General features: G+C 36.3%; 1 protein-coding gene across 1 annotated transcript in view; it reads right to left on the bottom strand.

The window, feature by feature from the left end:
- LOC120624174 (multiple C2 and transmembrane domain-containing protein) overlaps positions 1-16,427 on the bottom strand; it is a 123,750-nt gene that overhangs the window by 94,392 nt on the left and 12,931 nt on the right. The window contains exons 2-3 of the mRNA XM_039890589.1: positions 15,055-15,212; positions 9,637-9,790 (exon numbers count right to left, since the gene is read on the bottom strand). Coding sequence (XP_039746523.1) covers positions 9,637-9,790; positions 15,055-15,212 — 312 coding nt within the window. The remainder of the gene's footprint in view (positions 1-9,636; positions 9,791-15,054; positions 15,213-16,427) is intronic.

Here is a 16,427-nt window from a genome sequence, read left to right as displayed (position 1 = left end):
CACTGCGCCTGGGATGTCATAATTTGGTTCACCTTTGAGTAAAACACTACTTTTAAAGTAAATTTTGCCGCTGTACGCTCAATCAGATTTTATTTTATACCGTATTATATCAAAAGATTCTGGACGGTAGCTATCCTTTGAATTTGAGTTCAATGCCGTTAAATGTTCCTAAGTAAAATGTTTTTAAAAGCACGATGATATTACTGAATGAATGAGTTCTTTTATACCGCCCAAAAACAATATAACGTGTAGAATTATATTTTTTTGTACATCATATGAGCTGCTGCATCCTAATGTTTAGGGTGTAAAGCATAAAACAAGTGTATACAATTGGTTATTAAAATCATTACCTCCTAACGCTGAACGCAGGAGAAAGGATTGTTGAACTGAAATCCTCGATTTTACTCCAGTGAATAAATGAAAACACTCTGATTGTAAACCAGATACCGAGATACCGAGACCAGATAAAAATACAGAAAGAAATTTAAATAAGTTAATACAATTTGACATCCATTGTAGACTGTCGGTCTTATAATGTGATGAACTCCGACTGTTCACCATCATCATCATATAAAACCATTACCAGGCCACTAAAGGGCACGGGTCTCCTCCCACAATGAGAAGGGATTAATGCCGTAGTCCACCACGCTGGCCCTGTGTGGAATGGTGGACTTCACGCACCTAGGAGAACTCTCAGGTATGCGGGTTTCATCACGATGTTTTTCCGTCACAGTTGAAGCAAGTGATATTTTAATTGCTTATAACGCACATAACTTAGAAAGGTTAGAGGTGCGTGGTGGGATTCGAACTCGCACGGTGGTGAAGTCGAAGTCCTACCCAATGGGCTATGAACGCTTCTTGCTCCGCGTCTTTTCTCTCCGATTTATACAATCATCTAGAAGCATGGTGAAGGCCAAATTCTGACCTGTAATGATTATCACCCATCCAATATAGGTCACAATAGCTTTTCTAGAGCAATCGCTGATTCGCGATGACGCAACTGGGTCACACAACTCTCGAGAGGAGCAAAGACAAGCTGGAAATGAAGTTTCTTCTAAAACAAGCTAATGAAAAATGACCATTGTTCGAGATAATAACCATCTTAGACTAGGTACATCGTTACTTACCACCAGGTGAGATTGCAGTCAACGGTAAACTTATAATTAAAAAATAATCCGCATATATCTTTATATATATATGTCTTGTGTGCGTGTGTATGTCACTGAACTGCTCCTAAACGGCTGGACCGATTGGAATAATTTTTTTGGTATGCGTTTGGGTGGCACCCTGGATGGTTTAGATTCACAAATCAGCCCGACAGATGGCGCTGGGGTCTGCTAGTTACCTTATAAAGTAGGAAACAGTAAAGACAAGCGCAAAATAAGATAGCGTCTAGCAAAAGCAAATAAAAAAGTTTTACGTATTTTTTTGTGAACATAATGATGCCTACAGAGTACATTATTAAAGCACCTTTTAACGTCAGATATGATCCATTGTTCGAGACAATAACCACCTTAGACTGTTTAGCACTAGGTGAAATTGCAGTCAAGGGCAAACCAATAATAAAAAAATAAAAACACGCACATATTACCTTACTAGCGGACCCTCGCGACTTCGTCCGCGTATGAGTCGATCGAGAAGCTACAATAGATCTGATGCTAACATCATAATCATCGTAGCTAGTAAGTTGACATTATTTTAGTTGATACATACATACATACATCCATACATCCATCCTCACAAACTTTCGCATTTATAATAATAGTAGGATGGTACGCATGCATTTTATCGTTGTCCCATATGCCTTGCTGTTATTTGTGAACCTTAATACCATATGCCTTGCTGTTAGTTGTCCTTTAACTCAGACAATATTAGTCAGATCCTTATTAAAATAAGACAGTACATGCTTGATAGTTGACAGACAGACAGACAGACTAAAATTAAATAAAAATCTGTTTTGGACTCAGTATAGACTCAGTTTATAAAACATCCCCCGGTATTTTTTTTTAAATATATTAAATGTACAGAAATCTTCCAGTTATAGTTTTATTATAAGAGGCAGTAAAGACAAGCGTTAAATAAGTTTCCGTCAAGCGGCAGCAAATGAAAACGTGTCCCTTCTTTTTTTGCCAACATAGCGATACCTACAGTACGGAGTTCATTAATATAGCACCTTTTAACGTCAGATATAATCCATTGTTCGAGACAACAAAAGACGGTGACGGTCTAGGTCAAATGGTTGACCTGCATGATGTAACCCTGCATCTGCTCCACGAATAGATCTCGGAGCATTTCTGGTTCGATCAATAGCGATTGTGACGTCGACGCGAGCTTATAAGAACTCTTCTTAAAAAAACCATAAACCAACTTGTTGTTTGCGTACTCATGGAGTTATAACTTGTAGGAAAGTTAGTTTAAATCTACAAGTAATTGGAAGTGATAATTATTTTCCAAATAGTTTTAATATAACATATATACTTACTACTTTTTAAACACAATAATTGAATTACCTACTTTTGATTGCAAATCTATTCATTCTCTTAGTTTTTCAAACAAGTATAAAACATATATTAATGTCTTGGATAAATAATACAGTATCCATTTAAAAAAATTAAAATTGTTTATATTGCACTATCTGTACCTTTCTTGCATATAAGTATTTAAATATAGAAGTTAAGCCTTTTTTTATATGGTAAAAATGGAAGGCTAAAGCATATGGCCCACCTGATGGTGAGTGGAAAACCATCGCCTATAAACAGAGCAACACTTCACAAGACATGCAAGGAGCACGTCCTGCAACATGCCGCCCTGTCTCCATCAATTTGAGACGTAGGTGTTAAGTATATTTATTTATTATTAACATTGCTGCTTAGCGGCAGAAATAAGCATGGCGATAGTACCTACTTCTCCGGACGAGCTCTGTCACAAAAAGCTCTACAAAAAGGGGTAAAGGGTATAAAATCGCGTGGGAAATCTATAACTATAAACGTATGTCTAAATACCATAAATGCCTTATAATTATAAAGATTTAATACGACTGTACAAATGAAAATTATAAAATATTAAGTAATTTTACAATTAATTAAATATCCTTTGGTATCCATAACAAAACAAGCTTGTTTTGTTTTCGATTCAAGGTGTATTTATTTATTGCTCGGTTACCGCAACTTTTGCACAACTAATTCCATGAGCATACATTTAGTTATGCAAGACATGTAAATAAAATATTTTAATGTTGATAAAAGATTTTTATTTTGATGCTTTTTCGTTAGACTATGATGTCATAGATCGACTGATAAAAAAACTGTAATGGCAGAGTTGAGGCCCGATCGAAGGTCTGTTTTCGCGAACGTCGTGCGATCCGTACTACGCGCTACGTGTAAAGTGGGTTAGTACGCTCCGCCCGTACTGCCAATGCCATTGATATGATCATAGACTTAATAGCTCATAATTGGCATAATTTTTATTGAAGTTAGTACCTACCTGAGTACATGTAAAAATCTTACGAGTATTTTTTATAGGGAATACAGTGACCGTCAGAAATCATACCAAGACGTCCTGAATTCAATGCGAAAATTCGATTCGATCTTTTATATTTATGATTATTGTGCGTGAGTATTAAATAAATAGTTATTTCATTGCAATGAAATATAATTTCTTGGAACGTGGTTTATAACACGTTAAATGTAGTTTGTGTACTATTTCCTATTGGGAATTTCCTTTCTTCGTCTCCGGAGATATTTATTTTAAGTTGACTTAATGATCCGACTTCGATACAGAACTGTTGTAACGGTGTTGATTCAGCATGCAATAATAATAATCTCTTTATTTTAGGCAAAGCCTATAATAATACATTTTAAATTACAAAATTAGAGAAAAGAAAAAGAAATGAATTAAGAAATGATAAAACGATTTCTATCCACGACATGGACGATTTGGCAATTGACAATTTCTGAATCTTCTCTTGTATGGTGTGGTTTAAGGATTCGGCTCTAGAAATTGCACCATGCGATTTAGCGTTTCGGTACGATACCGCTTGCCGTTCCGAAACTAATAAGTACTATCAACACCTGACCAGAATGAAATTATCAATTCTCTAATTGCCTTGCCGGAGATCGAACCTGCGTCCTACCACTTGTAAGACCAACGCCAAGGAGTACGACACACTTGTCACTCTAACAAATGTTTTTGCCGCAAAGGTGTGGTTTGCGTGTTAAATAAAGCTTATGAGCTTTTGTGAAATTACTATTTTCTACAACTCATTCATGGAATGGCTTAGTAAAAAGTTAAATAAAATGAAACCACCCCTTCCTAATCAGATAAGGCTTTTACAGTAATTTGATAGGTAGGAAATTCATAGTTGAATAGAAGTTAGAAGCTAGGTTATTGGCGGAGGTTCACATAAAATCAGCACCATGTTAAAGTTTTAGTATTGTTTCTTTGTTTTTTTGTGTTATATCACGATAATATATGTTATAATTAATCGGATTGCAAATCTTTTTATCAAATTAATTAGCTAATAGCCAAATTCTTTAGAGGGTTATAGGGTAAAAGACCTAAGTTAGGAGTCTAGCAAAGAAGTTATAATGTTTGTGGGATATAATAAAAAAAGGAATCATCAACGCAAAAACGCAAAAAAATAAGTTTCTTTGCCTGCATCGTATTTCCCGAACCGATGTTTGTAAGGTGAGTTAGAAAGGTCAGGTTAGTTGAAAATCGTTTCAAATTGGCGGATACATCTTTTTTCACTTCTCTCTTAATATAGGTATGAAATGAAAGGGCTTCACTAGTCGAATACTAAACACTACGAAAAATATCAAATTCAAGATGGCCGTCACCACAAAATGGTGGATTACATTTTTTTTCACAACTCTATTAACATTGGTTTAAAATGAAAGGGTTCGACTAGTTGAATAATGTACACGTTAGTTGTTACACGACATCGTACCGTAACGCCTAAGAGCCTACCCGCAGACAATTATGTATGTAGATAATAAAGCCACGGGGAACCAACGCCTTGGCTTTCTTGTAGGTTATTTTATCAACCCCCTATTATTGAGTTACTAGATACAAATACAACAATGATCTCTATTATTAACAACTAGCTGACCCGCGCAACTTCGTCTGCACCAAATCGTTTTAATATCTTAAAAAATCCTAGAAACTAATAACAGCGCTACCTACCAGGTCCAGTTTTATTTCCAAACTATGTTATTCGCGGCCCGTCGTCGCCGTACGTGTTATTCTATACCCGTCGCAACTTCTAAGCGATAGGTTCAATTTGAATAATTTAAAAATGAATTTGCACGTATAAAATCAAACTTAATGTTTATATTATTTTATTTCTTTCGCATTTATAATATAAGGATAATGGTACGCATGCATTCGATCGTTGTCCTACACCTTTCGACTTGCTATTATTTGTGAAGAGTTATGTCCTTTATCTCCGACAATATTTATCAGATCCCCATCAGAATTAAAGAATACATGCTTGATAGTATACACTTTCAAATAAAAAAAGAATTAATAAAATCGGTTCTAATTTAACGGAGCTATGAAGTAAAATTGATAAAAATTTTCATCCCATTTTCCTAAGGAAACTTATCGTTTATCGGGATAAAAAGTATTCAATATGTTCATCCGAAATACCAGCTACCAGTATGCCCAATTTTATTTAAATCCATTCAGTAGTTTTCATGTGATGCCCGGAGAGTCAGACTGACAGACAGACAGATAGACAGACAGACAGACAGACAGATAGATACAAATTAAATAATAATCTGTTTTGGACTCAGTATCGATTATAAAGCATCGCCCGGTTAAAATTTTCACAATATATTGAATGTACAGAAATCTTCCAGTTACAGTTTTATGATAAGTATAGATTATTCAGACAAAATAAACTTGGTCCACATATGAAGCACACATGTGACATACAAGTGTCCCTGGAACTAATATATAAATTGTTTTTAAGTAATTAAAATTTTAGTTCATTGGACACTTAATAGTTTCACAACGTACAGTGCTACGAGTAAAATGGCGTCAGTCAATTAGAACCAAAAATAGATTCAAAATCCCATAAACGTAATGTTGCTATTACACACCTTGTTACATTACATTTTGAGTTTTAATAAAACTAGCTTTTACTTCGCTCACGTTCTGTTCCATTTTCAAACAAAATTACACCCCTACTTTGCCACCTTAGAGTATGAATTTTTAAAAAGCCTATCTTAGCGGAGGCCTGCGTTATATCTATATGCCAAAAGCCCAATCCCCCTTTTTTATTTATACAGATAACCACAGAGTTTAGAACATATAGAATCCTCATTCAGCCAATATTGTATGCCGTGCATTGTGTCCAAAACAGTGAAAAGAGCCCGCGCACGTCTAACGTTACACCCGCGTTATGTTTCAGCTCACAAACTTTTACTCATTTTTCCATTTTATGGTAAACGTTTAGAACGTTAGAGGTAAAATAATAACTTTCAACTGCTAAATAGTATGGAATGACTAGCCATTTGTTCGAGAAACAACTCTAAAGTGGAGTGGTTTTTGATGCTTCAATATTAGTCGTGTACACCGTTTCTATATGTTCCTAATTCTGTGCAGATAACATTAGAATAAGAAACTTCTTTCTCTTTATTGTGTTGTTCGACCCTAATAGATATACTAGTTTGGGCGAAATCTAGCAAGTAACTTTCGACCCAAATTCAGTTATGGAATTGGGTCAAAACGACTAACTATACCATATTGTGTTTTTATGGGTAGATCTATGACAGAAGCATCGCTATTGTCAACGAATTCAAAGTAAGTATTAGAATAGTTCCAAGCGAGTTTCTGCTTGTCAGATTACAGAGTGTTTGTAAGGAGTTAGATGGCAGTAGTGATCAAGGTATGAAGATGGAGCCAGAAAGTTTTAAGAGATCTTTTAAAAGCTTTTCTTTGAACTGATAAAATAATTCTCGATGATTCCAGATTTCTCCGCCAGATATCGTACCCTTACTCTGTGGAACATATGAATACCCCTCGTTTAACCACGTCGTGAAACAAGCTTCTGAAAAACTCGACACAAAACGCTGCAAAGCTCCTGTATTAAACAAAGTAATTGCGTTAAATGTTTTAAAGCTAGTTTGCAGAATACTAACAAGATGGCCTTTCATACACATGAATACTGTGAAAAGCACCTTTTCGCTGAACCTGACATAAAATAGGCGAGATAAGCTCAAATGGAAATAATTAAACATTGGTTCTCTAGATGGCGTGAGTGAATCAGAAACCACTAGCGCCATCTACTTAGTACACACAGTTCTACCGAACCTCTACTAGATGGCGGTAGCCTCACATATCATTATTAGTTTACCATCCTCGGTAATATGAATGGTGACCTCTTGAACCCTCACCCCTCCCCCCTCCCCTTTACTACAAAGCAAAATCAACAATGCGCGTTGCGTAATGAATTGCAAGTCAAAAACTGAATCGTTTGCCTCCTCGCCGGTTAACAATGGAAAATGGCGTTTTGTGTTATAGCTTTCTTTATTCAGTTCTTGCAATTTGTAAAGACGGCTCAATAACTATGGTTGTAGAAACTATAATTCCTGCCATTTTTTATCTTGGATAGCATGATTACCTATTTACTTCGCTGGCTCAGCAATCCGTAGGCGATCGTGGCCAGCAACGTCAAAAGCCTACTCATAAACATCACTCATGTATACATAACAGCATCCGGCACTTCTCAATAATTTGCTCTTACAAAGAATTTTGGCGTACAAAGAAGTTCGAATCAATGCATAAAAGCATGGCCAACCGAAAGGTCTGATGTCAAAAATTAAACAGATTTATATTTAATTTTTGTCAGTCTAGACAGACTGAACGGATTTTAATAAAATTTGGTATAGTGGTAGCTGATATCCCGGTTCAACATATAGGATACATTTTATCCCGACAAACAAGTTTCCTCCCCGAAATGGGATGAAACCTGAGGATCTGCTGAAAATTGTCACAGATCAAGGACATAATTCTTCACAGGTAGCAGCAAGTCGCAAGGCATATGGGACAACGATAGAATGCATGCGTACCATCCTACTAATATTATAAATGCAAAAGTTTATGAGGATAGATGTATGGATGGATGGATGTATGTATGGATGGATAGATGGATGGATGTTTGTTACGCTTTAACGCCACAACGAATGAACTGATTTGGCTGAAATTTGGCAGAGATACCTACAAAATAGTCTGGAATAGTTCATAGGCTTCTTTTTATCCCGGAAAAGTAAAAAACAGCTTCTACAGGATAGCATCACTACACTCCGCATTTCTCTTTCAGAATTCTCCCAGCCGAGTTTTAGATTGACGTGGTTTTTTGGATAGGCATAGTTGAAATATTATAAAGCTTTTAAATTTTGTTTGGTTGAACGCGCTCATCTCAGGAAATGTTGGTAGTAACAATTATGGCTATTACGTACTATATAACATCACGCTACGGCCAATGGAAATGTTCATGTGTATCATTAATGAGAAATGTTGCAAAAACTGCAAAAAATATCCTTTTTAAGAGATTGTGATGTGTGCGATCGTGAAAGGTAAACGTTACGCCAAACGACGGAAATATGTAGTAATTATGTCGGAATTGTTGTTTCTTTAAAGTTCCATAAAACAGTCCGCGACAACATACGACTACTTTTTGAAGTCGACTCATTCGCGGACGAAGTCGCGCGGGTTATAAATAAGTTCTTGTTCCAACCATCAAATTTAGTTTTGAAACTGTGAATCCGTCTAAATTTTCCTACTAGATGATTTTCTTTGTCTTACTTTGTTATTAAAGTTAACAAGAGTTTATTTATAATAATAAAGTTCTCAAACTTCTCTCCTTACACCGAAAAAGCAGTTTGTAAGAACAAGTTCAAAGCCTAATTTTTGTTCTAATTATATCGCATGTTTATTAAAACAAAGAGGGAACTCAAAATTTTTGTCTTTGGAGATTTTCTAATACACGTAAAAAGCCTGATCATTGCGTAAAGAATAGGTAAAATTTGGCTGCCGTCCAGTTCTTAGTCTAACCTGGAAGCACCTAAGCTAAGGTCGATTTTAGGCTATTGCCCGTTTTCACTAACGACTAACAAGGATATGCCTAAATAAATGATTGCCTGTAGTGGATTGAGTGGCGGCGTGCACTGGGTTTCTCATCAGGGTATGCCTACAGCAGGAATATTGCGTAAAATGGAATATATCCTCCTCCTATACGAGCTATATTTCAAATTTTAGGGTAGGCAGATCTTTTATGCATGTATGAAGTGCACGCCACTGTTGAGTGGAGCCTAAAGTAAGGGCCAACCGTTAACGAAAAGTTATCGTCTAAAAGTTGGTGAAAAGTTTTTTTATAGGTAGACATCGCGTAAATCATTAGGTATTTGATTAAGGCGATGCCTACGTTTAGTGAAAATAGGCACAAATGTCTTTAGATTTCCGGCTTATTTAAGAAAAGTTGGTTCCTCGGTTAAGGGATCTTTAATGCTATTTCAGTAACATAAAGTTTATTTGCAGTTTCCTATGAGAGCATAGCTAGTTTTAAATAAGTTCTGGTTACGTTAATGTGGTTTTATTATGAGCACAACCTTACTGCATACAAGGACATACCTTTCTTCCCTCGCCGGGGTGAGTTGGCAGGTGTGCTGTGCTCGGAACTCTGATCAGCAGCGTAGTCTGTACCACTGCTGTCATGACCCGGAGCGAGGGAGAGGACTGTGCCCGCTGGACATCTCTCTCTACTTCTACTGCGTTGCCAGCGACTCTGGAAAAAACGTATTATAAAATACCAGGATCGAATAAAAAGTCAAGAGTTTATCTAATTATTTAATTTAATTTCTAATTATCTTCTAACGCTGAAAATCCAGTTTATGAGAACCAGCTTGGTATTATATATCTTACTTCCTCTTCTCAACAATCGCTTGGAGGCACTTAAAATAATCTATTTATCTATATATAAAAGAGAAAGTGTGTGGGTATGTTCCGTATAGGCTCCGAAACGGCTGGACCGATTTCAATGAAACTTTCAGCGAATCTCCGGATTGACCTGGCGAGTAATCCTGTAAAGTTTGTTGACGACTATTTTTGAACTGTCAAATACAGCTTTTATGGTGATATTCTATTGTTGGGTGTAACATGGGTGTAGATAATGATCTTCACCAGCTCGAGAAGAGAATATAAGAGAATGAATACGGAGAGAAATAAATGATTTAATATATTATGAGACTTAAATTAAAAATTTAATGATGTAAGTTTATTGTTTAAATTAAATAAAGCAAAATCTAGCCCGGCGAAGCGGGCTGGGTAGGTACGCAAGTATATTATAAATCTAACTTTACATAATATGCTTTGTTTTTTTATTCAGCATCCACATTCCACCATTATGTTGGCTTTGCAAACGGGTCGCCTTTAAAAGATCACTATTTGTGATAAGGCCGCCTTTGCAGCCTAGCACTAAGTAGTATTAGTGTTTTCTTTGTGTTTTGCCTTCTGTGTTTTGTTGCAATAAAGTTGTTTCTATTCTATTCTTTTCAATCTATATACTTGGAGTTGGAGATGTCTTTGAAGAAGTTTAAAGTTTGTATTAAACGTAAGCTTAAAGAAAAGTCCTATTATAATACTATAAGACTACGTCAACGATAAAAATGCTTGGGTGTTAATTATTGCTCTAACCAGGTGGCTTCTGTAATAGTTTTAAGCGATGTGAGATGGTGATAAGAAAAATAACAACTAGCCAGTTGTTATTTTTCTTATCTTATATATATAAAGTTTGTTGTGGGCTTCTTCTTAGAGCAGGGCGCGTTTGGAACCCTCGTATCTTTAGTTTTAAGTTGACGAATTTAGTTATCGCCATCAACTCACTGCCATGTTATATTTTACATGCAATGTACGCATCAAAAGTGCCATATATGTGCCTATTTGCATTAAGAAATATTTGACTTTGACTTTGACTTAATTCTATAATAATTCCATATTAAAATAGTCCTTTAATTATAGAAACTTTTTTTTGTTTTACTTATGTATTGCACACATTAAACAAGGCATAGAGTGAATTTAATGGTGAGAAGCATTTTCTTACGGATTACCTTGTTTCTTAGTAAAGGAAATGACCAAACGTTGAATTACAGTATTGCATGGTTTCGCCTAGTGAGCAGAAAGTTTTAATCTGTTTGCCTTAATGGAAAGAAGATTATCCTCATACGACATCTAAAAATAGCTTCTTTAATGCACCTTGATCCGCTTTGACGATCATCACATAACGTACAGAGCTGTTATAATGCTTTCGCTTTTAAACCCTTTTACACATTTCAGGCAGGGGCAATATGGGAATAATTTCTGAATGTTTTCTGGTCTAGTCCGGTGGGACGCTTTGGCCGTGGCTAGTTACCACCCTACCGACAAAGACGGGCCGCTAAGCGATTCAGTGTTCCGGTGCGATTGGGCGTATAAACCGATTAGGGGTATGTCTACCATCTTAGACTGCCAACAGGTTAGCCCGCTACCATCTTAGACTGTATCATCACTTACCACCAGTTTAAAATGCAGTCAAGGGCCAACTCGTTAAAAAAACTTTGTATTTATAACAACCAGCACGTTTAGCATGGGCAGGAGACAATTATATCCCCGGGGAAAGGATATAAATTTATCTTCTCCCACAGCTTTATCAACTATCAGAGCGCTGGCGCACAAGTGGAAATAATATCCAAATAATATATGTGTAATTATAAAAGGTGGTAAACTTCTCCTATTCCATGTTCCAGTGATTTAGCAGGTGGGCACGTTAATTATATCCCTTGTCAGAGGATATAATCGGGGGATATAATTTTTATCTCCCACCCGCTGGGATATTTCATTATAAAGGGGATAATCTAAATCTGTAAGCACCATCGTCAGCTTTTATGATCTCTGAATATAAAAGGCTGATTATGTGTTCTAAGGTCTAGGTAGTGGCGCATTTGCATCCAGAACATCTTCTCCTTAGAGCTAAGAACGTTATAAAATAAAAATAAATAAATATACTACGACAATACACGTCGCCATCAGCCCCAAAGAAGCTTGTGTTGTGGATACTAAAATGACTGATGACATTTTTTTTTACGAATTATACACATAAATGCTTATAATATACAGATAAACACCCAGACACTAAAAAAGCAACCGTGTTTATCACACAAACATTTTCCCACTATGGGAATCGAACCCACGGCCTTCGACTTAGAAAGCTGGTTCGCTGCCCACTGCGCCCATCGGCCGTCAAAATAAACCCGCCTGCGCAAAAGCCTCCGAAATGCACGTTGCGCGATACAGAGAAAATTTTCCCATCTTCTGGTGAAATTTAAAAAAGGTTTCATTATGAACTCATATCTTCTCAGCAAACAACAGTCAACAAAAAAGTCCCCAGCTCAAAAAAATTTGGAATGAGAAAAGTTAGATAACTTGTCTATGGTATCTTCTAGTAGCTATGTAGTTATTTTTAGCTGTGACGTCATACGGGTCTCAGCTGAAACACGTAGGATGTTGTATGCTTTTCGGATGAGCTTGAGTGAGACACCTATTTCCTTTTTTGAGCAGTGTTACAAAAGGAATAATGTTTTAAACTAAATGCGTATGCGGACCTTAACTATATTTTGTTCTCATATAGGTCAGACACAGAATCTACAACATTCATAATCCTCATTCAGCCATTATTGTATGCAGTGCATGCAATGGCGTGCACTGGGTTTCTTACCGGGTTATGCCTTCAGCAGGAAAATTGTATATAATGGCCAAATCCTCCTCCTATACAAGCTTATAAATCAATTTTAGGGTAGGCAGTGCTTTTCGCATGTATGAAGTAATTGAGTGCATGTTGTCCAAAAACAGTGAAATGTTGCTAGCTCACAAACTATTCTCAGTTTCCCATTTTATGGTAAACGTTTAGAACAAGATAACCTCCTTTACCTCTAAGGCAAAATAATAACTTTCAACTGCTAAATTCTATGAAGTGACTAACCGTTTGTTCGAGAAAATACTCACTGGTTTTTGATCCTTCAATATTAGTCGTAAACACGGTTACTGAATGTTCTTAGTTCTGCTGCCTATGCGGTAAAGAAGATACGCCATATGACCGACGTAGAAACTGCTAGACTGGTATATTTTAGTTACTTTCACAGCATTATGTCATATGGAATTTTACTTTGGGGTAATGCTGCTGATATTAGCACTATTTTCGTGCTGCAGAAGAGGGCTGTTCGTTCTATCTACAAAATGGGTCCGAGAGAGTCATTGAGAGATAAATTTAAAGATTTTAAAATAATGACGGTGTATAGTCAGTACATATTTGAAAAATTAATGTACGTTCATAAAAACATTTCTAAATTTAAGAAAAAATGTGACTGCAATAATTTAAACATTAGAAGTAAGAATAAACTTACAGTGCAATATACTAGGTTACATAAAATTCATAATTCGTTTAAAGGAAATTGCATACAATTCTACAATAAACTACCAATTGACATCTTGGAGATGTCTCTTCAAAAGTTCAAAGTTTGTATTCAACGTAAGCTTATAGAAAAGTCCTATTATAGTATAAAGGACTACGTAAACGATAAAAAAGCTTGGGTGTAAAATTTTTGCTCTAACCAGGTTGCTCTTCTAATAATTTTAAATTACAATGTGCAATGGTGATAATAAAATAAAAAAAACACCCAGCTAAGTTTGTTGTGGGCTTCTTCTTAGACCAGGACGCGTTTGGAACCCTCGTAGCTCTAGTTTTAAGTTTCCGAATATGGTTATCGCCATCATCTCACTAGCGTGTGTAAGTGCCACCTATGGGCCTACTTGAATAAAGATATTTTTGACTTTGACTTTGACTTTGACTTTGACTTAGTTTTGTGTCCATTTCGACGGCCGATTGGCGCAGTTTGCAGCGACCCTGCTTTCTGAGCCCAAGGCCGTGGGTTCGATTCCCACAGCTGGAATGTTTTTCAGTGTGTCGATGTTTATATGTATATTCTAAGTTTTTATGTATATTATTCATAAAAATGTTCATCAGTCATCTTAATAGATACCCATAACACAAGCAAGCTACGCTTACTTTGGGGTTAGATGGTGATGTGTGCGTTTATGTGTATATAAATATATATTACGACAATCGACATCGCCATCATCTTATTGGAAGCTCACAAACGTTGCGTATACCGATTCTGTGACCATCAAAGGTTCAGTGGTTAGAGATTATGATTGACATTCACACACACATTCGTTATATTCACATCCAGATCTGTATGTTCTTAATTCTGTGAGTTCAAATATTGAGAAGTTTAAGAAAAATGCGCTGGAAAAAATACGCTCACCATTCTCGTCTTCCATGGCTCCAATTTTTTATTCTATATTACAGTACTAATATTTTTTTATTATTTAAAGTCAAGAAAAAAAACACATAGTTTTTAATATTATAGCGTATTCATCATCGTTATCATCGTCATCATCGTCATGTCAACCAATCGACATCCACTGCTGGACATAGGTTTTTGGTTTACAGGGCAACGAGTTTGATTAACTCCATTTCATATGAAGTTCCTTTCCTCCAACTTAACGATGAAGGAAAACATCGTGAGGAAAACTGCCAATGGACCTGAAGTCGTACCAATCTGGAGGACTACGGCATTAACCTTTCTCATTCTGAGCAGAGTCCCACGCCCCGCAGTGGGCCGGAAATGAGTTGATAATGATGGTGATTGTACGAAATGCATTATGAAAATTTTATTTACAAATTGTTTACTATTTTTGTGTAAAGCCTTCTTCTATCCATTGATTCTGTATGCACTTTTGTGTATTTACTTTTTAAATTTGTATACGATAAGTAACTTTGTATTTATTATTTCACTGGTATAAGTGTTGTTTTTTTATTACGTACAAAATTTAACGGCCTGGCAGAGATATCTTTTTAGCGATAAGGCCGCAAGTTTTACAATTGTCGAGGGATTTGTTGATTTGTATTGTAGTTTATTTCTTGGTGTTAAATAAAGTTCTAATTTATTTCCTTACCTTCAAGTTATTAAAAAAATGCTGCGTTCGATGTACAACGGAGAGCGGTGCGTGGTGATGGGCGGACCTCGCTCGTGGCGGTGCTGCCTGAATGGGTGATGAGCAGGATAACTCTGATGCTGATTTTGACAGCCGCCCGCTGAGAGCTTCTGACCGCTCTGTAAGCAACACATATAATTGATAGAAATAGGCGTGACTTCGAAAGAAGTTAACGATATGCAAGAAATTTTCATCATCGTAACAACAAATTACCGGCCCACTCCAGGAAATGGACCTCCTCCAAAAATTTGAAAGGATTTTATTCCACTACAAGTTAGCACTTGACTGCAATTTCACCCGGTGCTAAGTGAAGATTCTGTCCAAGATGGTAACGGGCAAAACTATTAGGTTAGATTAGGTTAGATAATAAGGCAGGTTAGGTATGGCAGTTATATTAAACCTATTCCCCTTATAGCTCGGAGATGTTTCTTAAAAAGTTCAAAGTTTGTATTAAACGTAAGCTTATAGAAAAGTCCTATTATAGTATAAAGGACTACGTAATCGATAAAAAAGCTTGGGTGTAAATTATTGCTCTAACCAAACCTCTTCTAATAATTTAAAATGACATTGTGAGATGGTGATAACAAAAAAAAATACACCCGGCTAAGTTTGTTGTGGGCTTCTACCGTGTAATTCTATGTACGCATCAAAAGTGCCACCTATTGGCCTACTTGAATAAAGATATTTTTGACTTTGACTTTGCTTTCTACGCGACATCGTACCGGAACGCCAGTGGCGTGCATAGATGGTATGCACAGGGTATGTAGATGATATAAAATAAAGGAAATCTCCAGTACGAATTATAAATAATGCTGGCTTAGTGTAGGTAGGGTAGGCTTTTTATAACTATTACCATGCCTTTCCTTCAGTTTTTCAAAGCTCGTACTTTGCGGCTTTGTGGCACGTCATTGTCGGTAGGATGGTAACTACGGCCGGAGCCTCCCACCAGACCAAATATAAGCTAACTACTTAACAAACTAGGAAATGAAGGGTGTAAGAAACTTTTCCGAATAGCCTCAAGATTGGCGCTCTTAAATTTTAGAACACACACCACTCAGTTGAAATCAAAGTTAAGCGCTCAATCAACTCTTAAATTGCATTTAAACGTAACTATTTAATCTAACTGATCTTCCTACAAATATTTGGTTTATTCTGAACACCGTCTAACACCTGCAAATGAGCGGCAATTTGTCGTACAAAAACGTTTCAAAGAGATGCTTTTTAACGCTTCTGGCTTTTCCAACGAATTATTTTGCTTATTCTTCATTTTGGGTAAGGTGTATATTTTTTCGGTTTAATTTGAATTCAGAAATGGGGTACCCTAAGAAGAACTA

The sequence above is a fragment of the Pararge aegeria genome, chromosome 1 (genome assembly GCF_905163445.1).
Source record: "Pararge aegeria chromosome 1, ilParAegt1.1, whole genome shotgun sequence".
Taxonomy (NCBI): Eukaryota; Metazoa; Arthropoda; class Insecta; order Lepidoptera; family Nymphalidae; genus Pararge; species Pararge aegeria.
Note: the sequence above shows the minus strand (reverse complement) of the source record. Positions and strands in the feature narration are given on the sequence as shown.